Source organism: Arvicola amphibius, chromosome 1, assembly GCF_903992535.2.
Source record: "Arvicola amphibius chromosome 1, mArvAmp1.2, whole genome shotgun sequence".
Lineage (NCBI taxonomy): Eukaryota > Metazoa > Chordata > Mammalia > Rodentia > Cricetidae > Arvicola > Arvicola amphibius.
In genome coordinates this window covers 13,605,103-13,632,869 of record NC_052047.1, presented here as the reverse complement: position 1 = coordinate 13,632,869, position 27,767 = coordinate 13,605,103, and the positions used below count along the sequence as shown (strand labels likewise).

The window sequence follows — 27,767 nt, the reverse complement described above, 5'->3', positions numbered from 1 at the left end:
TATACCCTAAGTCCAAAATTTCTACCAAAAAAAGAGAAGAGAATTGACTGATTATTTCAATTTTATTTATTAATACTATATAGTGATACGTATATTATTTATACTCTCTTAATATAAATTAAAACCATCTATCGTGCTTAGTTAGACAATATTTATTAATTTTAAAACATAGGTAGGCACAACAGACCCATTGTCTCTCAGAAGTACTTAAAATAATTTCACATTAGCATGTCCATATAAGTCCATTCTTGCAATAAGGGACTAAACCCCACAAACTGAAAACAGATATTATTCTGGTCAGCACCTACACACTTGATCTGAACAATCTTTAGTTCTTTAGCTCCACACCAACGTTCCAACCAAAAATGATCTTCAAATATCAATAAGGACTTAGAAAATTATTTTTCATTCCTTAATTCTAACGTTCATAAAGTGTCTTACTAGGCCAAAGATACCAAACCCAAGAACACAGATTATAAGGTGACTGACAGACCATCCCTCAGTCGTCAAGCTACAATTCCGCATTGGCCTTTACGTGAAGATGACACTGCCATGGGCTGGGTGACCTCAGCTGTCTGTCTTCCATGCTGCTGTCTGTGGGCGATGCTTTCCAACACAACAGTAAATCACGGATGCTAGTAGAAAGCCCCCTTCTGCTGATAGAGTGACTTTACCAGCATGTTAGTCTAACTAGCCTAGGCAAACCCATGGTCAGAGGTTTAAAACACAGCTTTTAAATACAAATAAGATTGCAGTTTAACTAGTCCAACAGACTTTCATGTGGGAACCTTTTATTCTTGCCTCCTCCAGAATGTCTACTCCTTTGAGGTCCCACATGTCCAGGTTTAGAGTTTCATTTTTAAATCCCCAAAGTAATGGAGAATTCTCATTTAACTCTTAGGCTAAATTCTAGTCAATGACTTTTGAAAAAAAAAAGCATACTATTAGATAGTTGATACAAAAACTCTACACAAATTCTGGCCCCCTGAAGATCTATGTTCTCAAACGATAAATATGGAGCATGGCTGGAAACACAGTAACCAAGACCCTGGAGTCAAACTGGTCTTCTCCTCCCACCTAAAAGGTTGTAAACCTATACAACAGAAAGCATCTGTGGAATGCAGGTAAATAACTTTGCACCTTGGTAAAAAGGCTTTTGGGTCCAGCAGGAGAACTGCCTAGGTGACTAGGCAGCTGTGCACCATCTCTTATTTTGTACAGCTTTTTACTCGGGGAGAGGCTCTGTTCTTAACTCCAGGGTATAGCTGCAGAACTCTCCCCCACACCTTTCCAGCATTCCACACACAACATGAGCACCAGAAACTCTCACCACAGGACTAGCCAAGCCAAGGCATTAGAAACAACAGGACTCCTCTGATTAGCACCAGCACAGGTCTTAGACCAGTAGAGAGCAGATTTCCTCCACAAGGACAGAAAACAAAGACACACATCTACCAACAGACAGCAGGCTCACACCACCTTAATGCCTAGAAGCAAGCTTTTTAAATGTGTTCTTACAGGTAAGGTAAAGGAAACTTCTCTTACCGATCCTAGCTTCTTTTTTCATTTCTTCCAACTGTAAACATTTATATAGATAATATGCAAAGTTCACAAGACCTTTTATAGTGATTCATTCCTTTTTTACTGACTTTTAATCTCAGAGAACTTTAAATACACAATCTAACTAATATCAAATTCACATTCATGTAACAGAACTGTATCACTAGTCTTTCGTGGATATATCTTGAAATAGCATCAATAGGTTGGAAAGGGGAAGGGATAACAGCAGGGGGCACTTGTTCAATCTTCCTTTGAAGTATGTGGAAGTCTGTCTTGCCTTCTTCTGCAAAGCCTTTCTTAGAAAATGTAGGTAGTTGAGAAGGAAAGAGTGGACCTGCAGGTTTCACGGGTGCTCTGGTTGCAAGAGGATGTCATCTTAGGGCTGGCAGCATCTAGAAACAGGGTGCACACCAAACACTTTACACAGAATCTTCCTGGAAACTGACTGTCATGCTGCTTCCTTTCTCATGTCAAATATGTTGGTAATACTTGTGGATACTGTGTTGTCTAAGAAACTTGAAGATGTTAAAGACAATCTTTAGGATAATTACCAATCTAAACAGCCATGTGTAGCATATTGTCTCATTTTACACAAACACAGACTGATTTGATATAACAGATCTAAGTTTTATAAGGCATGCAACCTGCAGAGTTCATGTGATATGAACATCCAGAGTTCACATGAACTAACTCAATGGACTGCATCACAGAGACCTTTCTTGGGGCCTTGGAAGGATGTGCAAATGAAAGCTTGCAATTTAAGCTTTTAAAGTAAATTTAGCTATGACATCATAGGTGCTCAGAATACTCTGTTGAGGTTAAAAATTAACTCCAATGACACAGCTATCAGCACATGGTATTTTATCACCATCACATTCTACAGAGCTAATGAGATATCAAATAAGAAATGTGCTTCAAGTCACAAACAGATGTCCTAGTGGGACTGGGACAGTAGAGTTAGTTCTTACAAACAAGGCTACTGCTAATGTAGCATGGACTCTGATCTACTGGGACAGACACTGTCAGGGATCTTGCTTTACAAGTCCACAGGAAAAGGCTGATTCTGGAGACAGACACACATTCTCCTGGAGGACTTGTCAGCTACCTTCATGCTGCCCCATCCAGTAAAATGCAAATTAGCTTAAGAACAAATGTAAACTCTGTGGAAAGCGGTCTCATCCCGGGTGCGATGCCAGCCCTGCTTTTCTAAGTGGCATGCCCTTCTGTGCCAGTGGCTCTCATACACAGACCTACCCGGTCGGGTTAGTGGGTCTCAGTGCTGGTGCTCCATTCGAGGCAGGTCACCCTCAGGAGCCTCGGACAGGGGCGATCCTGATCCCTAGGATGATAAGTAAGCGTTATAAGTGTCCAGTAGCTGCAAAACTCCCTCTACCCAGGAATTCGGATTATGTCAGTTCAGACACAGACACTCAGGACACGCAGCTGAAGTTGCTCTTACGGAAAGGATGAAGAGGCCCTATTCCTATGTTTAAACACATTTTGTTTGTTTGTCTGTTCTGAGACAGTCTTGTGCTGCCAGAGCTGGCCTCCAGTTTGTTATCTAGCCAAGAATGACCTTGAACTCTTGACCTTCCAGCTTCCAATTCCTAAGTGCTGGGATGACAGCAAGCACTGACACACCTGGCTTACACTGGCAAGGCTGGAGAAATGGCCTGGTGCTTTAGAACACTTGCTGGATTCAATTCCCAGCACTCACATAGTGGCTCACAACATACATAACTCTAGTCCAGTTTCAGGTCTCAGACCCCTCTTCTGACTTGGAACACACATGGTATAATACATACGTGCAGACAGAACATTCATACATATAAAATTAAATAAATACATTTTTAAAGACACTTTGTAGCCAGATGTCATCCCAGCAATAGAGAGGAGGAGATGAGAGGGTTTTGAGTTCAAGGCCAGACGGGGCTACCCAGTCCCAAAAAAATCCATATACAAAGAGGACATACTTCTGACCAGCCATGACCCACTACAAACCAATCACTTCCACTCATCCCAAAACAAAAGCAAAAATCTGCTAGAACCAAAGCAGGCATCACAGCTGTGACACAAAGTAAAGGAAAACACTGCAAACGAGTGGAGAAGTTCTCACCACAGGCAGAGGCTGCAAGAGAACAAAGAACCAGTGAACATGGTGGGCTGGGTAAGACAGTACCTGCTGTTAAGATCTAATCATCTGGGCTAACAGCAGAACGGGGTGTTAAGGGAGAGAACTCAGGTGGTGAAGCTCCTGTGAGCATGATGAACTGAGTTTGGTCCCCAGAATCTATGTTTAAAAAAGAATCTGGACTTGTACCCACACTTATAATCTCAGATGGGAGAGGCTGAGACAAGTGGTTACCTGAGACCACTGGCCACAAGCCTAGCCAGCGAGGTGCAGGTGAGTAAGAAGTCAAATCTCAGAAGACAGAGTGGACAGACTCTGAGATGACAATACAAGCACATAAGTATAAGGAGGTGCATTAGGAGGAAATGTACTTCCAAGAAGTCTGAAACACATTCAAGAGGCTAAGCCTGAGAATTTACATGATAGAAGGAGCAGTGGTAAAATTGGATGGAATAGACACAAGTATTTAGTCACATTATCATGGTGCTGGGAGAGGGTGGGTACTACACAAAAAGAAATTATCATAGAAAATTACCCAAATTTACAGAAAGACATAGGCTTCCAAACATAAGAGGCACACACAACTCCATACAGACATAACCAGAAAGGAAACACTCCATGGCATATTATAGTGAGGGTGTCAAAATACAAGGTAGAGAAATAATCTTAAAGGCAGACAAGAAAAATGTCAGTTCAAAGGCAGAAATATCAGAATTATTCCAGACCCTCATTAGCAACTGTAAGAGCCATTAGTACATGGAGTAGACAACAGTAACTGAGGATGCTATACACTGCAAACTATCTCTCAAAACTGATGGAGAAATAAAGGTGTTTCAAGAGAAATACAAATTAAGACAATTCATGGCAGCCACACCTGCACTATAGAAAGTTAGTGGGATTCTTTGCAAAGAGGAAAACAAAAGATACCCTAACTAAGCAGGGCAGTGGTGGCACATGGTAGATCTGAGTTCAAGGCCAGCTTGGATGGCCAGGGCTACACAGAGAAACCCTGTCTTAAAACAACAAAAAAAGATAGTCGAACTACAGATAAACAAACTAGACTGGGGTAAGAAACAGCCATATCCAACACAGCAACTTAGCAAATCCTCAGAATTAACATGGTAGCAGGAGAAGAAATATGAGTAGTACAGCAAAACAGAACATCACCGACCACGAGAAACAGAAACCCCTTTCCATAGCGACCTTACCTGTAAGAGGCCTCAGTTCACCACCGACGTGATGCAGACTGAGGGACTGGATTAAAAAGCAAGAACTATCTATAGTCTGTCTCCAACAAACACAACTAATCAGCAAATATACCCCAAAACTCAATATCAAAAGATAGAAAACAAACTACCAAGGAAAAGTAAAATGTAAATAAGCCAGCATAGCTATCCTTCTATCATACAAAGTAAGTTTCAAACCAAAGCTAATTGAAAAAGATAAAAGGGGATACTACCTATTAATAAAAGAAATAATTCATCAAAAGACAAAACAATTATAAATGTAAAAGAATTAATGCCCTTAATTTCATAAAACAAAAACTAAAAAAACATAAGGAACCACATAGATCTTGATACAATAATAGTGGAGTACTTAGCCAGGCAGTGGTGGTGCACCCCTTTAAACCCAGCACTCGAAAGGCAGAGGCAGGCAGATTTCTGTGACTTCGAAGTCAGCCTGGTCTACTGAGTGAGTTCCAGGACAGGCTCCCAAGCTACACAAAGAAACCTGTCTCAAAAAAAATTTAAACAAACAAACAAAATAGTGGAGTATTTCAATATTCTACTCTCCTATTTAAATAGGTCTTCCAAACCAAAAACAAGTAAAGACATTTCAGAGCTAAAATATACTACGAATGAACTGGACTTAACAAAATATAAAGAGAATACTGTACCCAACAGTACTTGAAACCTTCTCCAAAACTGGTCACACCAAAGGACACAAGTCAAATCTCAACAAATAAAATAACATCAACAAAAAGAGGCAATTACTTATCTCCTATCAGACCATAATGCAATAACTAGAAATCAACAGCAAGAAAACTACAGAATTTTGCTGGGCAGTGGTGGCGCACGCCTTTAATCCCAGCACTCGGGAGGCAGAGGCAGGTAGATCTCTGTGACTTCGAGACCAGCCTGGTCTACAAGAGCTAGCTCCAGGACAGGCTCTAAAGCTGCAGAGAAACCCTGTCTCGAAAAAAACCAAAAAAAAAAGAAAGAAAACTACAGAATTTTGAATGAATATTGTGTCATCAGGCAGGAAATTATAAAATTCCTCAAGACAAATGCTAATGGAAACGCATCCTATTAGCACCTCTAGAGACAGCCAAGGCAGTCCCAAGAGGAGGGTAGATTGTGAGATGTGTTCATGAGAGATATCAAATAAATCAACTAGTGATGCACCTCAAGGCGCTCAGGGAAAAAAAAAATCCAGTCCTAAACAGAGCACACAGCAAGAAATAGGAAAGATCAGGGAAGAAATTATGAAGCTGATATCAAAAGAATAATACATAAAGCCAATTAAAGAGTTGTTTTGTTGAAAAAGTTAATGATATAGACAAACCCTTAACTAAACTGACGAAAAGGGGACAGGAGAAGATACGAACTAGTAAAACCAGACAGAGACCAAAAGGCCATCATCCCAACTGACTCCAATAAAACTCAGAACATCATTAGAAATTACTACAAAACCCATACTCTGAAAAGCTGGATAACCATAGGAAATTTCTAAAAGTATATCATCTTCCAAAATTAATACCTGAAGATGTATCTGAAACAGACCCATTAGAAGCAGTGAAAGTTATTAAAAGTCTCCCCTTGAAGACAAAGCCAGGACCAGGTGGATTCACTGCTGAATTCTATCCAAGCTTGCAAGGAAGACCTTATGCAAATTCTTAGCCTGGTCCACATGACAGAAGAAATGCTACCAAAATCATTTTACAAAGCCAGTATCATCTTATACCAAAATACGATACATGTGCATGCGCACACAAACCACACACACACACACACACACACATGCTACAGACCTACTTCCTCAATGAACACAGATGCAGACATTCTGAAGAAATTCCTTACAAACTAAATTCAGGAACATAGAGAATTATATATCACCAGATGTGGTTGTACATTCCTTTAAATTTAGCATTCAGAAGACAGATGCTGGTGGATCTCTGTGAGTTCAAGGCTAGCCTGGTCTACATTAGCAAGTTCTAGGACAGACAGGGCTACATGGAGAGACCCTTTCTCAACAAGGAGGAGGAGGAAAAGAAGGATGAGGAGGAGGAAGAGGAAAAGGAGGAGGAAGAGGAGGAGGAGAAGAAGAAAGAAAGAAAGGAAGGAGGAAGAAAGGAAGGAAGGAAGGAAGGAAGGAAAGAAAAAGAAAGAAAGAAAGAAAGAAAGAAAGAAAGAAAGAAAGAAAATGAGGAGGAGGAGGGAAGTGATTAGCTATTTTGAGTAAGTGGACTTCATCCCAAAGGCAAGGTTGACCCAACATACATAAACAAATGTAAAAGATGGTAAACACATAATTATTTCAAGTAACACTTAAAACTCATTTGGCAAAGTTCATCATATTTCATGATAAAAATTCTGGAGACTCTAGAAATAGATGGAATATACCACAAAACAATAAATGCTTTACACCACAAATATATAGCAATTGCCTTAAGTCAGTGTTCTACTGCTGAGAAGAGACACTGTGACCATGACAACTTTTATAAAGGAAAGCATTTAATTAGGGCTGGCTTACAGTTTCAAAGGTTTAGTCCATTATCACCATGGCAGGAAGCATGGTAGAACACAAGCAGATAAGGTGCTGGAGGAGAAAAGAGTCCTGTATCTAAATTAGAGAGAGCCATTGGGCCTGGCTTGGGCTTTTGAAATCTCAAAGCCCACCCCCAGTAACACATTTCCTCCAACAAGGCCACACCTACTGCAACAAGGCCATACCTCCTAAAAGTGCATTGACTGTTAGGTGACCAAGCATTCAAATACATGAACCTGTAGGGCCACTCTTATTCAGATCACCACACCAACATTAACTAAAAAGGAGAAAAACTGAGAGCATTTCCTCTAAAGTCAGGATCAAGGCTTTTGTACTCTTCTCTCTCTTGATACAGTGCTCAAAATCTTAGCTATAGTAATTAGAGAAAGGCAACCTGGTCCTGCTATAAGAATAGACAGGTAGGGGCTGGAGAGATGGCTCCGTGGTTGAGAGCACTGACTGTTCTTCCAAAGGTCCTGAGTTCAATTCCCAGCACTCACATGGTGACTCACAGCCATCTGTAATGAGATCTGGTGCCCTTTTTTTGGCCTGTAGGCCTACATGCAGACAGAACACTGTATATATAATAAATAATTTTTTTAAAATTAATAAATAAAAGATGATACTCAGATCACACTAGTGCCACAAAAAAAACCCTCAAATGGCCAAAAGGCCTTTAAGTAATTGCTCAACATCCTTAATCATCAGGGAAATGCAAATCAAAACGACTCTGAGATACCATCTTACACCTGTCAGAATGGCTAAAATCAAAAACACTAATGATAGCTTATGTTGGAGATAATATGGAGTCAGGGGATCACTCCTCCACTGCTGGCAGGAGTGCACTCTTGTACAGCCATTCTGAAAATCAGTATGGCGGTGTCTCAGAAAATTGGGATTCAATCTACCTCAAGGCCCAGTGATATCACTCCTGGGCATATAACAAAAGGATACACAATCATACCACAAGGACACTTGCTCAACAATGTTCATAGTATCATTCTTCATAATAGCCAGAACCTGTAAACAACCTAGATGTCCCTCTACTAAAGAATGGATAAAGAAGATGTGGTACATTTACACAATGGAATATTACTCAGCTGTTAAAAAAAAGTCATCATGAAATCTGCAGGCAAATGGATGGAACAAGAATAAACCATCCCGAGTGAGGTAACCCAGACTCAGACAAACACAGTATGTACTCACTCATAAGTGGTTCTTATATGTAAAGCAAAGGATAACCAGACTACAGTCCACAGCTCCAGAGAAGCTAGGTAACAAGAAAGACCCTAAAATGGACACGTGGATTTCTCTAGAAAGGAGGATTAGATGAGATCCTCTGGGTAAACTCTCTTGAGGAAGAGACCTGGTCAGTCATCCTCATCAACTTAGACCATGAAGCCCAATATGGACAAGTTCAACAGAACCACTATATATGGGCTACCCAAGAATGCTTCAGCATTGCCATGGCATAAATTTCAATTTCATTTCCCTGGGTAAACTGGGGAGAAGAGGGATGAGCAGTAAAGTGGAGGAGATGGGAACAGGATGGTCAAAGAGGGAGAGGGATGGAGGGGGAGAGAAATGAAGGAGAGATCTTGATAGAGAGAGCCACTATGGGGTTAGGGAGAAACCTGGTGCTAGGGAAATTCCCAAGAATCTACAAGGATGATCCCAGGTAAGACTCCTAGCAATATTGGAGAGGGTGCCTGAACTGGCCTTCTCCAGTAATCAGACTGGTGAATACCCCAACTAAAGAGCTTTCATCCAGCAACTGACAACCAAATTCAGAAATCCACAATCAAGCACCAGGCTAAGCTCCAGGAATCCAGTCGAAGAGAGGGAAGAGGGAATATATGAGCAAGGGAGGTCAAGATCATGATGGAGAAATCTACAGAGACAACTGAACCAAGCTCATAAAAACTCATGAACTCTAGACTGACAGCTGTGGAGTCTCCATGGGACCAAACTAGGCCCTCCATATATGGGAGACAGTGGTGAAACTGGATGATCTGTGAGTTACCTGGCAGTAGGACCATCTAGCCCTGGTGCATGAACTAGCTTATGGGAGAGCATTTCCTATGGTGGGATGCCATGCTAAGCCTTAATACAGAGGAGAGGGGCTTGATCCTGCCCCAACTTAATGTGCCAGCTTCCCATGGAAGTCCTTACCATTGGAAGGAGTGGATAGGAACTGGGCTGAAGAGGGGCAGAAGGAACAGGGTTGTGGGGGAGAACTGTGAATGGAATGTAAAATGAAATTTAAAAAAAAATAGACCATAAAAAAGAATGACAAGTAAGTAAGCCAATGGAATCATATAGAGGACCCAGTAATAAAGCACAAAATTGTCTAAAAATGAGACAAAAACTTTGGGGGAAAGCCCATACAACAAATGGTGTTGGCAAAACTGGATTTCTAACTGAAGAATAATTAAATTAGATTTTTTTATCTCTCACCTTGTACAAAACTCAATTCAAAATGAACCAAAGACCTTAATTTAAAGCCTGAAACACTGAAACGTAGAAAAAAAATACAAGGGATATCCTTCGAGATATCTGACCTTCCCAAATAGAACACCAACAGCCCAGAAACCCAGGTAAAAGCAAGTTTCATTTCCTTCCAGCAAAAAAAAAAAAAGAAAACCATCAGGGTTAACAGACAGGCTACAGAATGTGAGAAATCTTTACAAACTACACCTCAGGCAAGGAGCTAATATCCAGAATTTAAAAAGAATTTCACAAATTAAATACCAAGAAAATAAAACTACCAGCCAACATATGAACTAATTGAATAGACAGCTTTAAAAAAAAAAGAAATACAGCTGGATGGTGGTGGAGCTCGCCTTTAACCTAGCACTTGGGAGGCAGAGGCAGGAGGATCTCTGTGAGTTCAAGGCCAGCCTGGTCTACAGAGTGAGTTCCAGAATACCCAGGACTACACAGAGAAATCCTGGAGAGAGAGAGAGAGAGAGAGAGAGAGAGAGAGAGAGAGAGAGAGAGAGAGAGAGAACTATTTCTCAAAGTGTTCAATCTCCCTAGTCAACAGGAAAAGGCAAATCAATAGTGCTGGGAGACACCACCTCATGCCACTCAGAATCAGAACTGGAGAGACGTGGAGAGAAAGGAATCCCTATTCACTGTGGGAGAGGGGGCAAACTAGTACAACCATTTTGGAAATCGGTCTGGTGATTTCTCAAAAACCTAAAAGCAGACCTAGTAGATGACCCTGCTGTTCACTCCTGAATGCCCGTGCCCTGCTATAGATCTCTGCACCCATGTTTTCTGCTGTTTTAGTCACCAAAGCAAAAAACTGCAACCAGGCTACCTAGCCATCAGTAGATGAATGGATAATAAAAGTTTGGTATATATAAAAAACACAATTCTACCTAGCTCTTAAAAAAAGAAGTTGTAAAATCTGCAAGAAAATGGATGGACTTAAAATGCATAATATTAAACAAAATTATGCAGTCTCAGAAAAAAAACACAATGCCTTTCATATGGAGAATTCAGACAGTAATATATGTGCACATGCGAACACACTTTCTTGTGAGTATAATATAACATGAAGAAAAGACAGCAAGAAAGGCTGAATATAAAGAGATCAGAAAAGACTGAATACAGGTGATGAACATGAGTTATAAAAGGATAAACAGCTACTTATTTTTCTAGTTCTGATTCTACCATGGATCTTTTGGGTTGGGTGGTAGATAAAACTACATGAAATATATTCAATCCTTAAAGTGTAAAATATAATGGGAAGTGCTGTGGGATAAAGTTCTTGTACACTGTGATGATTTGTCACTCATATTGGTTTAATAAAACGCTGATTGGCCAGTAGCCAGGCAGGAAGTATAGGTGGGCCGACCAGACTAGGATGATTCTGGGAAGAGGAAAGACAGAGACACAGACCTCAGCCAGCCACCAAGGAAGCAATACATATAGAAAATGAGGTAATGCCATGGTCATGTGGCAATAACCAGACTAATAGAAATGGGTTAATTTAAGATAGAAGAGCTAGCTATAAATATGCCTCAGTCATTGGCCAAACAGTGTTGTAATTAATATAGTTTCTGTGTGATTATTTGGGTTTGGGTGGCCAGGAAATTAAAGATCAGTCTTTGTTTACAGTGCAGTGCCTCTGCTTCCGTTCTGAATGTTTATTCTAACTGTATAGAAGCTCATGGAGTGGTATAGATTTTTGGTCTGGTTAACTTTGGTATGTGATTTTTTTATTTTTGTTTTTTGTTTTTTGAGACAGGATTTGTGTAACAATCCTGGCTGTCCTGGAACTAACTTTGTAGATCAGGCTGGTCTTAAACTCACTGAGACTCACCTGCCTCTGCTTCCCAAATACTGGGATTAGAGGTATGTGCCACCAATCCCTGGCAGTATGTGATGTTTTTATTTGTTTGCAAATTGTTTATAATAAAGTTTATTAAAAAGTTTTTAAAGATAAAGACTCCATCTCACAAACTGAAGAACGAATTACCTCAATCCATAAGTGTTGCAGTAAATGCATGTGTAATAAAGTTCTATGTGTAATGAACTTATAAACAAAACAGAACCCATAGAAAACTTGCCAAATTCCTAAGAGCAAATCCCCCTACAGCACATTAAATCTGAGAGAGACCTGAGCTGTATCTACAATGAGCATTTCTGTACCTGGTGTAAGGCAATACTGGAAGCATGCAGGTCAATAGCAGCCAGGGAGGGAATTCGAGATTCTGAAAGAGATTTGTTCTCCTTCTTTATTAGCCTAGAATTTCGAGCTAGATAAGAAAGAATCAAAAACATAATAAAAAAATTAGAAACTATTAGTTTTTCATTTTGTTTCGTTTTGTTTTGAGACAAGGTTTCTCTGTGTTAACAGTCCTGGCTGTCCTGGAACTAGCTCTTGTAGACCAGACTGGCCTTGAACTCACAGAGATCCTCCTGCCTCTGCTTCCCAAGTGCTGGGATTAAAGGCGTGCACCACCACCACTTGGTAGTTTTCCATATAAGCACTATACTATAGATGAGTAGACACATTAGTCTACTTAAGTATGCACAGTACTACATATTTTAATATTGTTAGCTTAGCTTTCAATTTAGCAACATAAACAAAAGGGCTGAAAAGAGTAGAGCGCATAAACATACCTAAGCCTTCTAAAGCTCTCAGTTCCGGGAGATGATTATAGTTTAGTTCAGGCAGTCGCACATCTGCTTTGGAATATTCCTTCCTTTTCTTACTTGCCTGAAGGAGGTACTTTTCACTAGGGACCTGATTATCAGAATGATTAGCACACATCAGCTTTGAGGTAAGCTAGGCTTTCACTCTCTTGTAACTACTATATTCATATATTCAGATGTGTGATTTCAAGAGCTGAAATAATAAAACTTTGAGGACATTACTGACACAGAAAACAGTTTCACCAGTCAATTTATCAAACTTGCTAACAAGTACAAAAACTGATTGTTCTCTACTTCGTTTCTCCTCTTTGCCAATCTTCAGTGGAAGCCCCAGCAAGCAACAGGCAGCAGAAGATGGGCCTGCCATCCTGGTTCTTTAACCAGCAGGGTCAGTCTTAAAACACCGCCTGGGCTTTTCAGCAAACAGCTGCCGTTCTTTACCTTAATTGTGACCAGTTGGTCTTCATATACATTATCCAACCCCAAGCTTTCTGTCTCGGTATAATCTTGTTACTCAGCTTTTGATACCCATACCGCGGACCCTCTCAAGCAGCTTAACAGGCTAAGCATCCTGTAATTGATGAGATGGATCAGTGGGGAAAACAAAAGTTCAAATTTACTGAGCTAGAAGCTAACCTTTCATGGCAAAGAGATAGACAATACATTTATATCACACACAGAGGGTATTGGGCATGCACAGTGGAGGAGAATTAGGTGAGGAGAGGGTGTAGACAGTGATGGAGGACTAGATGCCATATTAAAATGAGTTCAATAATAAAGAAGTTCTCAAGATCTTCTTTATGGACTAAAGAGGACAAAAAGCATCTGTTGGATAGTCTAGGGGAATAATATTGTAATGGAGAAACAGTAAATGCAAAAGCCCAAAGGCATGGGTATATCTGGCCATCATATAAAAGTAAAAAGGAAATCTCGAGTTGGAACCAATGGAGGAACATAACAGGCAGAGATAGAATACAGGGCTAGGGACTTGATTCATGCAAAAATACCTAGAAGGACTTTGGCCTTTACACAGAGAATAGAGGCCAATAGTTTTAATCAGAATGAAAAGGTGGACTACTTAGTATGGTCCTGGCTGAGAGCAACGAAGCTCCTTCCCACACTATCTCTGAAGCATGTACATGCTTCTCACATTCAAATCTGCCACCGTGCTTGGCTGGTTGCTCAGTTGGTCATTTGGTTTTTCAAGACAGAGGGGTTTTTTTTGTTTTGTTTTGTTTTGTTGTTGTTGATTTGTGTGTGTGTGTGTGTGTGTGTGTGCAGCCCTGGCTGTCCTGGAACTAGCTCTGTAGATCAGGGAGGCCTCAAACTCACGGAGATCTGCCTGCCTCTGTCTCCGAAGTGCTGGTAGATTAATGGGGTGTGCCACTACTGCCTGGCCTGCCATCATGTTTTCTCCTTGCTGATCTACTAGACCATGAGTGCCATAAATATCGAGTCAATTCAGTACCAGTGTCTTATATACAATAGAATGATTATAGATGGCTCTTAAGTGATTATATAAAATATGTTCACTAAAAATCTAGTAAAATAATAAGACAAAGTATCTTCTTGTTTGCTCTTTAAAAAGAACTCAACTGCAAGCATTAGGTTAAGAAAATGTATTTATGTTGCTGAAAATAAATGAGATTTAATCTTAAGAGAATCTTTCATTCAGACTTAAAAAATTTATTTAAACAACCTGAATTTCAAATTACAGCTGTCATAAGTTAGGATGGTATTGTATAATTCAGATTTTATTCTGTGTCTCCAAATAAAACTCTTAATTCTTCGTTCTCATGCTTAGACCAGGGCAGGTCTGGAGATGACGAGTGCTTGCTCTTTTGCTGCTGAGAACAGTTACTTACGGATGTGGTCACATTCACATTATAGATCCCTGATGGGGAAGGCTGGCTGGTTTTAACAAATGGATTACAGTATTTCTTAGTTTTCTCATCCACTCTGTAACAGATTGTAAAGTTAGAATCATTAATAATTATTTTATTCAAACACAAAATCAATGACATCGTGCTAAAAGATATGCAATTTAATACCTATTCTCAAGTACACAATGCACAGAAGTCTGATCAAATATCCTGCCTCTTAGTACATTGCTCAGGCTTCCCACAGCTGCCCCTTTCAGGAACAAATCCAAAGAAGCGTCTTATGACACTACATGCTCACCACCATTCCACACAGCAGCAGCCACCCAACACCAATAGTCCTCTTATTAAACAGCTATAGATTCTCTGGATCATAAACAACATTAAAATCATACTTTCTTAGGACTTAGGTGAATTCTTTCCTTTTTTATAGCAAACTCTAATAATTTTTATCACAAGATCATCATTTTTAAATGGCTACTTTATAAGTAGAAATTGCAGTCAGAATTCTGACAGTAAAATCATGTGAACAAATTAGAAAGCTTTTTTTTGTCTCCTCTCCTGTTCATACCTGTAACTCTGAACTCCAGGAATAGTCCCCATCCCAGCATTGATGCCAGGAGCAACTGCAGAAAGATTGTGTGTGAGTGGAGGAATCGCCATGCCTGGGTTTCTTGGGTGGTCAATGCTGACATTACTGCAGTCTCTGAGGCTTGTGGAAGGCAAGCCTTTGATGTGGCTTGTCCCGTTGTCATGGATACAGCCTGCATTTGACGCTCTACCTCCTTTTTCAGTTTTCTCACCATCAATTTTTGACCCTTTTATTTTAAGCACTTTAGAATCCTTCGTTTTGGGATCAGCATTAGTATCCTGAACATTGATAAAGATATTAAAAATTTAATAATCTGACAAGAAACTTCATACCCTTATTCTACCTATGGAATTAAAATCAAGATTCTTATTCAAATAGTTATTGTGATAATACAAGAATATTTATTTGATGCATTATCAACTTGATAGATAATAGGTAGGTAGGTAGGTAGATGATGGATAGACAGACAGACAGACAGACAGATGATGGATAGACAGACAAACAGACAGAGATGAACGATAGATGGTAGACAGAGATGATGGACAGACAGACAAACAGACAGAGAGATGATGGGTAAATGGTAGACAGAAGATGATGGATAGACAGACAGAGAGATGATGGATAGATGGTAGATAGATGGTAGAGAGACAGAGAGAGGCAGACTGTGGCTGTGCATATACATTTCAGTGGGGAGGAAAACATGGAAGATGAATAGAGATTGCTGCTTTTGGCTCTTACATATTCAAAGGCAGAGAGCATAAAATTGAAAAATCTTTTGTTTCACTGGATAATAGAAACATTTTGGGGGGGTTGGTTTGGTTTTTTGTTGTTGTTGTTTGTTTGTTTTTCGAGACAGGGTTTCTCTGTAGCTTTGGAGCCTGTCCTGGAACTAGATCTTATAGACCAGGCTGGCCTTGAACTCAAAGATCCATCTGCCTCTGCCTTCCAAGTACTGAGATTAAAGGCGTGCGCCACCACTGCCCAACCTGAAAAGTAAACTTTTAACTATCCGAATCATAAATTTAAAATGTTATAAAAATTCTGAAAATAATGTTTTCATTTTCTATTATTAAGGAAGAAAAGCAGACTAAGTTGGGAGTGCTTGTCCCTGGGTGTGCACCTGTTTGCACCCCAGTGTTGTATGGACGTGGACAGAGATGCCCAGAGTTTTTGGATGCATGTGTGGATCTGAAACTCTCTACAGAGGCTGCATCTACAGTAAAGATTTTGCAGACTGACTGGATGAGCAACTGTGACTGTGGAGAGACAGATGTAGGTCTGAAGACAAAATCACCTTGGATTATCTTAGTCCCTTTAATAGGATTTAAATTCTGTAGCTGACCCAGCTTCCTCAAGACTATCAGGTAAACTCTTAGATTGTATTGCTAAACACAGTGGACACCTCTGGACTCTACCAAAACCTAAAGGCTGTAAACTAACCTGTGAAAAGCGCAGAAAGACTTCCTGCTGTAGTCTACCTACCTAACACCTACCAGTGTGTTTAGTAACCTTTGTTCTGTGGCTATAATGTTCTGACAGCAAAACATGTCATTCAGGATAACTAAAAGCCATGTTCCTGGGGCATGGTAACTCATCCTTGGCCCAGAATACACCATTTCCTTATGTCTACAAGTCATTATTTTATGTAAGGTGACTTTCTAAGAACACTAGTGTACTTTCTAGCACTGCTGAGCATTTAAAACAGAATATGTTAAGGGTTTTTATTTAAGGTAGTGTCTACAGGAAAGAAATGATCTTTTTGCTTGTTTGGCTTTTCAACCAGTTTGAAAGTTAACAATTTGCCCAGTGTTTTAAAATTTTAAAATCTTCATTATTGGGTGAAAGAGACGGATGGCTCAGAGGTTAAGAGCACTTTCTGCTCTGCAGAAAACAAGGGTTTGCTTCTCAGCACCCACATGATGGCTCTCAAACCATCTGAAATTCCAGTTCCAGAGGAGCCAATGCCCTCTTCTGACCCCACAGGTACCAAGCCTGTGTGTGCTTCATGTACATATAAGCTAAACACTCACATATAAAGTGAATACATCTAATTTTTAAAAACTTAAATCTTCTGCCAGGCGGTGGTGGCACACCTTTAATCCCAGCACCGGAAGGCAGAGGCAGGTAGATCTCTGTGAGTTTGAGGCCAGCCTTGTCTACACAGCGAGTTCTAGGACAGGTTCCAAAAGATACCCTGTCTTGACAAACAAACAAACAACAAACAAACAAAATTAAATCATCATTTTCCTCCATAAATTTTAACCTTAAAACATGAACACTTACCTGGACCACAAGCGTCTTTCTTTCTTCACCTAAGGTATCATCTTTTTCTTTCTTTCTGTTTTGAGATTTTTTGGGTAAAGAATTATTCCTGGCATCTTTCTCTATTTTTAACTGCAATTCTTGAGAAAACCTATATAAAAGTACATGTCTCAATTAAAATCAAATTATATGAGAAAGATAAACCTAGAAAAAAAATCAAGATAATCATTTAAGATTCAGTGTTAACCTAATCCATTTTATTTAAAATGAGAAAAATCACATTCCATATGAACAGTTCCTAAAAGCCTTTGGGTGTGGAGAGTCTTTCAGGAGTCTTAGCTGAGAATGTCTGGACCACCCTAAACACTGGTCCCGATGGCGGCAAACAATGTGGATGAGGCTGCTGGCATCCCACCAAGAACTGAGACACCTGCACTGACCCAGGCTAGCACTCCTGTGCTCCTCACAGCCACACAGAGTGTTTGTGTGTGTGGGGGGGGGGAGTCACTTATGGATGCTCACAATGAAGCAGTGAAAGGGTTAATTTTATTAAAGTGAGATGAATCCACAAGCAGCTCTCTTCAGATTCTGTGTGATGGGAAGAGATTCCTATGGTGTGTAGTGGCTGACCTGAGAGCACGTGAATGACTGGCTACCCGAGCATAGGTCAAGCCACACACATTTTTCATATAATATTTACACTTGAAAGACTAACTGAAAAGCCACGCTTATTTAGATGGGTATGTAGTAGACATTTTGCTTTGAAAATAAACAAGGTGAGCTAGTCATTGCAAGGAAAGAAACTGATATTTCTGTAAACAATAAAATTCAAACTTTCATGTAAGAAATTACAACTCTATTAACTTGGGATCTTAAAGGTCTTCCCATAATTCAAAAGTTTTCTGATAAAATGGAGCATAATTTTTGATATTATATTATGGCATACCAACATTTTTTTTGGTTTTTCGAGACAGGGTTCCTCTGCAGCTTTAGAGCCTGTCCTGGAACTAGCTCTTGTAGACCAGGCTGGTCTCGAACTCACAGAGATCCACCTGCCTCTGCCTCCTGAGTGCTGGGATTAAAGGTGTGCTCCACCACCGCCCGGCCATACCAACATTTTTAAGGTTCACATAATTCAGTGTTGCCAATGTGCTTCAAATGATCAAAGTATGTCATAAAAGCATGCACAGATAAAACATCAATTCAGAAGATCAGACAAAAATGGATTTTAATCAACAGAGAAGGAAAAGTCATTGGCATAGTTTAAATTTCACAACGCAACCAGTCCTTTAGAAAGCACTACAGAGGACTGGAGAGATGGCTCAACAGTTAGAGTGCTTGCTGCTTTTCCCAAAACACACACTCAATTCCCATTACCCACACCACGTGGCTAACAACTGTCTATAGCTTCAGCTCCACAGTATCTAACACAATCTTCTGCATCTATGGGCACACACACATGACAGACAAAGGCACACATACACACACATACATACATACAAACAAATAAACATAAGGTCAATTTTAAATAAAAGAACTACTACAGCTGAGCTGGGCATGGTGTCACACACCTGTAAATTCCAGCACACAGGAGGAGGGAGGCCAAGGCAGGAGAATACTGACTTTGAGAGGAACCTAGGCTACATAGTGAGTTTCACATCAGCCAGAAGTACAGTGTAAGACCCTGCCTCAAATAATAAAAATGAGAAGAGAAAAAGAAAGGAACCAAGGGAGAGAAGGAGGAAAGGGAGAAGATAAGGAATAAAGAATGAAGAAACTAACAATGCCAGGTTTTGGTATAGTATTAAAGTTTGACATAGAATCAAAGAATACTAAATTACCTCAAAAGACTATTAAAATATTTTTCCACTTTTCTAGAGATATATTTGTTTTGTGCAACTAAAATAACATACTCTGGGTGTTCACTAATGACTACAGAAGCAAATATAAGAATCCAGATATCATCTACTAAGCTAGATTTTTAAAGAGATTTGTAAAATGATGAAGCTTTAGGGCTGGAAAGATAACTCAGCAGTTAAGAACGCACTGTGGGCTAGAGATAGCTCAGAGGTTAAGAGCAATGACTACCCTTGCAGAGGACCTGAGTTTGGTTCCCAGAACCCATGCTGGAAACCATGCCTATAACTCCAGTTCGAAGGATCCGACGCCCTCTTCTGGCCCCCAAGAGCACAACCACTCATGTGCACATACACAATTCAGATACACATGCAAAGACATAATTAAATATACATTTATGCTGTACATATATAACAAATAAACAGCACTGTCACAGCCACTCTTCTGGTTCTTGTTCAGTCAGCTGAGCCAAGGCTAACATCTGGAGCAGCACTGGGAACCATGCCAGCAGCACTGGACCAGGTGTGGCATGAGTCTGCCAGCAACAGGAGATGGCAACTGCGCAGATGCAGCAACATAATAATTAGTGAGCAGAATGGTGGGTGTCATCTCAGGAGACAGAAGAAGAAATGCGAAGAGACTGTTTTGTGAAAACCTGCAGCTCCAGGTACACAGGAAAACACCCCCTAGGAATTACGCTACTGCTACGGGTGAATGGAGTAGGACGCAGGGAACTGACGTTCTGCGATGGTGGCGGTAACAAATGCGACACTGAGACGGTGGAGGAGACTTCCCTCTGACCCTGCTCCTAGGGCCTGCAGAGCAGAGGCCGGCACTATGGTACTGTACCTCTCAGCAAATCCATCCATTTGAAAGAAATCATGTTGTAGAAGGTCAGCACAGAAGGGCCTTTTGTCTGGGTCAATATGTAAGCATTTCTGAAAAATCAAGAACATATACAAGTCTTCTTCAAGAACAGCTGTCTACTTTTAGATTTCTTCTTTCTACCCAATGAACAGAAAACAGCACAAATCACAACAGTGACCATCAGTGGTTGATATGTCACAAACGAGACCCAGCATTCAGTGTCTGCAGGTGTAAATGAATACACAAGTTCCCAAGAAACCGTCTGTCCTAGGAACAAATTTAAAATCATCTGAGGAAACTGATGACCTAAAAGATCAAATATGGAAGGGGAATGGGAAGGAGGGAGGCAGGAAGGGAGGGAGAAAGGGAGGAAGAGAAGCACATGTGCGAACCAAGTCTTCACACTATACACATTTCCTATCACAAAGAAGGAAAAGAACAATTACCTTTGCTAGATTTATTACAACTTCAGGGAGCTTGGGATAGCGGCACTCCAAGGGTTCTGTTTCTGTGTCTTTGATCTCAGGCAATCTTACTCCAGCAAACACGGGGTTTTTATAAAACAGCTCCTGGTGTCTTGGAATTAAATTACCTGGGGAAAAACCCAGAACCCATCTTCATCAGTAATAGTCGACAGAAATGGAGAAGAGACGGTGACGTAGGGAAGCAGTGAAAGCAGTCAGCTGACAGAGGGACTCTGCATGTGCAAGATCAGCCTAGACAGACCTGCTGCTGTAAAGACAGAGGGACTCTGCGTGTGCAAGATCAGCCTAGACAGACAGACATACTGCTGTAAAGACAGAGGGACTCTGTGTGCAAGATCAGCCTAGACAGACAGACCTGCTACGTAAAAACAGAGGGACTCCGTGTGCAAGATCAGCCTAGACAGACAGACCTGCTGCTGTAAAGACAGAGGGACTCTGTGTGCAAGTACAGCCTAGACAGACAGACCTGCTACTGTAAAGACAGAGGGACTCCGTGTGCAAGATCAGCCTAGACAGACAGACCTGCTGCTGTAAAGACAGAGGGACTCTGCGTGTGCAAGATCAGCCTAGACAGACAGACCTGCTGCTATAAAGACAGAGGGACTCTGCGTGTGCAAGATCAGCCTAGATAAACAGACCTGCTGCTGTAAAGGTCTTAAAAGCCTTTATAGTGGGTTTGACACAAGACAGCTCAAAAAAAAAGAACACTGCTTTTCTAACTTATTCATCTAGAAAATTAAAGACTTGTGAAGAAATAGGAAAGACGGGTAGAAAATAGTTTTGCCGCTCTAGATGAAAAACTCTGCTTCTGTCTAACAGTAAAAAGTATCATGCCGGGGCTGGAGAGATGGCTCAGAAGTTAAGAGCATTGCCTGCTCTTCCAAAGGTCCTGAGTTCAATACCCAGCAACCACATGGTGGCTCACAACCATTGGTAATGGGATCTGGTGCCCTCTTCTGGCCTGCAGGCATACACACAGACAGAATATTGTATACATAATAAATAAATATTTTTTAAAAAGACTAATCTTTAAAAAAAAAAAAAGTATCATGTACCCAGAACAATGAAGACAGAGTCACACGGACAGAATCTAACTTAGATAAATCAGCTCCTTTTATTCAGATTGGGTACCTATATCTAAATTCAAATTTGAGCATTTAAATCTTTTTCAATTTTAATACTTATTATATCATGAGATATATAATTTAAAAATTAAATTTTATGAGCTTTTTATTATACTAATACACTGTAAATACTACATAAGTACAATATTGAGGAAATAGTGAAAAGAATAATATACATATTCAGATGCAACCTCTTTATTGTTCCTCCCTCCTCCCTGTGATACAGCAGTAATATGAAAATTATATGAAATCATATAATACTTAATAAATTCTTAGTCTCAGAACTTAAAACCAAATAATTAAATTATCCCAAGTATCTTCCTATTATTTCCATTTTATTTATTTATTTATTTTTTTTTTTTTTGGTTTTTTCGAGACAGGGTTTCCCTGTAGTTTCTAGAGCCTGTCCTGGAACTAGCTCTTGTAGACCAGGCTGGCCTCGAACTCAGAGATCCGCCTGCCTCTGCCTCCCGAGTGCTGGGATTAAAGGCGTGCGCCTCCACCGCCCGGCTATTTCCATTTTAAAACCTTAGAATATGTATTTTATATTCCAGCAAACATAAGGCTCAGAGTCTAGCTTTGGAATTTCATCCAAAGAACTAAGAAAGAAATACAAAATCTGGAGACGTTAGTCATGGATATGGTGACATTCATCTGCGGTTACAGCCACGGGGACGCTCATGTGCAGTCATAGCCTTGGGAGGCTGAGGCAGTAAAGACTGAGAAGCTTAGGCAGAAGGGTAGATAATTTGGGGATATCCTGGGCTATACAATGAGACCCTTGTCTCAGAAAACAGAAGACAAAAATTAAATGCAAGACAACATTAAGTTTTCTCATAAGTCTTTGTGTCTCTCATCTTATCCTAGAGATGAAGATGAGGATGAAGAGGATAGCTGGATTTCACCAAATTCTCACTGACTCACTAAATAAAAAGGGATGATTACATCTTCTTTTTATAGGGGGGCTGGAGGTAAGCATGATTCAGAACCAGGCTCCAGGATAGCAACATTTCTGAGTTGTTCTGAACTCTCACTACACTGCCTTGTTATAATTTTTGTAGAATTTAAAAATCAGCAGTGACTTTGAGCAACTTCAAGTTAGTTGACTGTATGCTAATACATTCCTTGCTAAGATAATTTTTAAAATTTTCCATGGGGCTGGAGAGATGGCTGAGTGGTTAAGAGCACTGACTGCTTTTCCAAAGGTCCTGAGTTCATTTCCCAGCACCCATATGGTGGCTCACAACCATCTGTAATGAGATTTGGGGCCCTCTTCTGGCCTGTTGGCAGATATGTAAGCAAAACACTGTATCCATAATAAATAAATAAATCTTTAAAAAAATTTTAAAAAAATTCCTGCCTATTAGATTTATGATTCTCCTTATCTTCCACAATCACCCCCTTTTCTTTTACACTGATCAGCCTTGCTAGATATGCAGAGTGTATGTGTACACATGTGCATACATGTTTGTGTGTGTTTATGTGTGTAAATATGTGCATAAATGTGTGTGCACATGAATGTGCAATGAGTGTCTCTGTGTGTGCATGAGTATTGTGCAGTGTGTGTACATATGTGTGTGTGTATATGTGCTTCCTATTTGCTTCCTACTTTCACCTAAAATAAGCATCATATTTTGGGGTGGGTTTAAGACAGGGTTTCTCTGTAGCTTTGGAGCCTGTCCTGTAACTAGCTCTTGTAGACCAAGGTAATCTCGAACTCACAGAGATCTGCCTGCCTCTGCCTCCCGAGTGCTGGGATTAAAGGCATGAGCCACCACCACCCAGCATAAATAAGCATCATCTTTAAGGTATCATAACAATAAACACACAGAGAAAAAAACCTGTAAAATTTAAATCACAGATGTATATACTCTTACCTAAACATGTCATGATATGGTGTAGCTGATCAATATCAGATTCTCCCGGAAATAGGGGCTGCCCCATGAGCATTTCAATGACCAGACAACCAATGGCCCAGACATCAACAGCCCTGGGGAAAAAAGCGAGGTGATGTAAGACGTGGCATCCTGACACCTTTCCCATGCCTGCATCTTCTTGGCACTGAGAGGCACAGAAGTAAACCTTGTCACTTAAAGTCATTTCTCTATAAGAATTCAAACCCTCTATTTTAATATGTGAGATACCTAGAAGTTTCAACCATCTGCTATTAAGGGAGAAAGATCCTGAGAAGCCACACTGGCTATGTGTCCTTCATTCTGAAAATGAGGCTCTGCTGTGCCGCTGAGCGCCTGTGCACCCTGCATCCCTTCAGCACTCTAGCAAGGCTCTCGGTGTAGTTCTCGGGATGCTAAACAAAGCACAGCAGAGAAAAGACGTGGCCACTGACAACAGAGTAACCATTAGTCAGAACCAAAATAACATGTCAGCACAGAGACAGCGACTCTGAAGTTGCCAAGTCATGGCTGAATTATAAAATACTACAAAATTATAACAGTGAAGTAAAAGGAAAACTCAATAATTCAAAAAAGATAACTGGATGTCTAATGTCATCAAAAATTATAGAAAATGTTTTAGGAAAATTTCTACCAAAAGTAAAATTTATAGTCTTCCCCTCTTATAAAGACAACTTACATTTTGAAAATCTTTTTAAGTTTTTTTTCTTCTTAGTTTTTCGAGACAGGGTTTCTCTGTAGCTTTGGAGCCTGTCCTGAACTAGCTCTTGTAGACCAGGCTGGCCTCGAACTCACAGAGATCCGCCTGCCTCTGCCTCCCGAGTGCTGGGATTAAAGGCGTGCACTACCCCACCCTGCTTAACTTTTAATTAAATTAAGAGTACATGATGAGGGTGTGTACATAAGCGCAGGTGCCCAAGGAGAGTAGAGGCATCAGACTCCTGCCATTGGAGCTGCAGGCAGTTGTGAGCCACCAGAGTGGGTGCTGGAAACTCGGGCGCCGTCTGTGCTTGCTGGACCATCCCTCCAGATGCTAACAAATACATTTCTTTCTGACCATTCAAATAACTCAGTTTCCCTTTAAAGTAAGTATATCCACCTCAGGTTATATCACTAGCTTTTTGTTGGTTTGTCCTGGCATCCTGTAAAATAAAACCAGGATCTCACTGCAGTAGGCAAGGACTCCACTGAGCCACCCAGCCCTCAAAGGAAAATTTAAAAAGAACTTCCAAAGAGAATGTACTAGGGATTTTTACAAACCACTCACTAAAAATTCTATCCAGGCCTGCCTTTCAGTGTTCAGTGGATCATGCATTACAGACACATCCCACTCTTGAAGACTCTGCATCTGCGCCCTCATTCCCGACTCTTACTTGCCATACTTGACGTCACCAACCAGCAGCTCTGGAGCTCGGTACCACCGGGTGGCCACGTAGTCAGTGTAAACCTCCCCAGGAGCTGCCAACGTCCGTGCAAATCCAAAGTCGCATAGCTTCACAACACCAGACTGAGAGACTAATATGTTCTCGGGCTTTATGTCTCTGTGTATGATCTAAAACAAAACACACACAGAGCATAAAATATGTTAACAAATTAATGGGGGGGCAGTGCCTGCCATGAGCAGGGCACCACTGCTGTTCCTCTCAGAGTACAAGTGGGGTGACAGAGAACATCCATGCTGCAAGGATTAGCTAAACCAGCAAGATATTAAATAAAATACGTATCATTAACCAACAAATCAACTTTCAGTCAATTACTACTGTCAAGACCAAGAAATAAACATGTTGCTGAAGACTAGGGGTAGTCAAGGAAAATTTTATGGAAGAGATAAGCTTTATGATAGGTTTTTTAATATCGTAGTATGTTAGCAACCACTTGACCATGCATGTGTCAGGCACTACATGAAGTTTTAGACACTTTAACTAATTTTAAAACACAACCCCCTGAAATGGGTGCTATGATAGTGTCCACTTACAGAGGCTGGGAATAGGCAGCAGAGGTATGGGAGTGTAAGGAGAAAGCAGGGTACAGAAACATAACCTGGGAGAATTTGAGAGTGGAGTAAGAAAAAGCAGTGACCCCAGGAAATGCTACTGCTTTGATGGAACTTATAAATTAGAGTGAGATCTGTTTTCTCATCAAAAATGAACATTTCTTTTTCATAACTGGTTTGCATCAGAACACCACTAATTCAAAGACAAAATGGGAAAGAAAAAGACTCATAGAAACATCATCATTACTGGACGTGCAGAGTCAGCCAGGCCTCCAGTACTGGCCATCCAATCTACGGATGTGGTGGAAATGGCAAACAAACCACCGAAAAGTTTAAGAAGGAGGCTGCTGAGCAGGAGAAGGCAAACTGAAAGCTGCATGAGAGCTGCAATAACTACTGACATCTCCCGGCAGAAGTCTGAGAGCAGCAAATACGGTGTTACTATCATTGGTGGCCTAGGACACAGAGATTTATTCAAAACTGTGATTACAGGCCAAGCTCATGCTGTGTTGTCCTGATTGTTACGGCTGATGTTGGCGAACTTGAAACTGGTATCTCTAAGAATGGGCAGACCATTGAGCATGCCCTGCTAGCTTAAACATTGGGCATCAATCAGCTAATTGTTGGTGTCAACAAAATAGATTCCACTGAGCCACCCCATAGCCAGAAGTGATGGGGAGTAATGTTAAGGAAATCAGCACCTATGTTAAGAAAATTGGCTAGGGGCTGGAGAGATGGCTCAGAGGTTTGGCTCAGAGGTTAAGAGCATTGCCTGCTCTTCCAAAGGTCCTGAGTTCGATTCCCAGCAACCACATGGTGGCTCACAACCATCTGTAATGGGGTCTGGTGCCCTCTTCTGGCCTGCAGGCATACACATAGACAGAATATTGTATACATAATAAATAAATTAAGATTTAAAAAAAGAAAAAGAAAAAGAAAATTGGCTAGGGAGTAGGGAATATATATGCAGCAGGGGAGGGGGTGTGAATTAAGACCATGACAGGGAAACCCACAGAGACAGCTGACCTGAGCTTGTGGGAGCTCACAGACTCCAGCTAGGGAGTTGGCATGGGACTGGCCTGGACTCTCTATATGTGGGTGATAGTTACATAGCTTGGTCTGTGGGGCCCCTAGCAGTGGGACCAGGGTCTGACCCTGGCACATGAGCCGGCTTTCTGAAACTTATTCATAGCCTATGATGGGATGCCTCATTCAGCCTTGATGCAGGTGAGGAGGGCAGCTTGGTCCTTCCTCAACTTGATATGCCATGCTTTGTTGACTCCCATGGGAGGCCTGCCCCTTTCTGAGGAGTGGATGAGGGTGTAGAAAGGAAGTGGAGGGAGGGAATGGGAGGAGAGGAGGGAGGGGAAACTGGTTGGTATCTAAAATAAATGTAAAGATTAATTTTTAAAATGAAAATTGGCTACAACCCTGACCAGTAGCATTTGTACCAATTTCTGGTTGGAATGGTGAGAACGTGCTGAGCCAAGCATTATAATATATATGCCTTAGCTCAAGGAACAGAATGTCACCCAGAAAGATGGCAGTGCCAGTGGGACCACACTGATGGCAGCTTTGCAACTGGCCCTCGAGGATGTCTATGATATTGGTGGCATTGTTACTGTCCCTAGGGGCCAAGGGAAGACTGGTATTCCCAAACCTGTAGTGTGGTTACCTTTGCTTCAGTCAATGTCACAACAGAAGCATGGTCTGTTGAAATACAATGAAACTTTGAGTGTTCTCTTCCTGGGAACAGTGTGAGCTTCAATGTCAAGCATGCGTTTGTCAAATATGTTAGACATAGCAATCTTGCTGGTGACAGCAAAAACGAACCACCAATGGAAGCAGCTGGCTTTACGGCTCAGGCGATTATCCTGGACCCCCGGGTCAAATCAGCCCCATGTCCCTGCACTGCATTGTCATACAGTTCACGCAGCTTACAGGCTTGCAGAGTTTAAAAAAAGAGTGATCGTCATTCTGGCAGGAAGCTGGAAGATAGCTCTAATTTCATGAAATGCCTAAGGAAAGGAGCATGGTGTTTGTTTGTTTTGTTTGTTTGTGTTTTTTAGTTTGGGAGGGTTATTGTTTTTATTGAACTATATTTTTTTCCACTCTCCTTCCTTCCTCTCCTCTCCCCTTCTATCCTCTCCCATGGTCCCCATGCGA

At 40.8% G+C, this 27,767-nt stretch overlaps 1 protein-coding gene and 1 pseudogene across 1 annotated transcript in view; one reads left to right on the top strand and one right to left on the bottom strand.

Annotated features, from left to right (window-relative positions):
- Window positions 1-1,927: 1,927 nt before the first annotated feature.
- Cdkl2 (cyclin dependent kinase like 2) overlaps window positions 1,928-27,767 on the bottom strand; it is a 36,117-nt gene continuing 10,277 nt past the window's right edge. Inside the window, exons 3-13 of the mRNA XM_038339435.1 lie at window positions 24,982-25,160; window positions 23,573-23,685; window positions 20,533-20,678; window positions 20,069-20,157; window positions 17,384-17,513; window positions 15,080-15,378; window positions 14,494-14,587; window positions 12,596-12,719; window positions 12,122-12,228; window positions 2,815-2,899; window positions 1,928-1,952 (exon numbers count right to left, since the gene is read on the bottom strand). Coding sequence (XP_038195363.1) covers window positions 2,834-2,899; window positions 12,122-12,228; window positions 12,596-12,719; window positions 14,494-14,587; window positions 15,080-15,378; window positions 17,384-17,513; window positions 20,069-20,157; window positions 20,533-20,678; window positions 23,573-23,685; window positions 24,982-25,160 — 1,347 coding nt within the window. The 3' untranslated portion in view covers window positions 1,928-1,952; window positions 2,815-2,833. The remainder of the gene's footprint in view (window positions 1,953-2,814; window positions 2,900-12,121; window positions 12,229-12,595; window positions 12,720-14,493; window positions 14,588-15,079; window positions 15,379-17,383; window positions 17,514-20,068; window positions 20,158-20,532; window positions 20,679-23,572; window positions 23,686-24,981; window positions 25,161-27,767) is intronic.
- LOC119818552 lies at window positions 25,811-27,670 on the top strand (annotated as a pseudogene).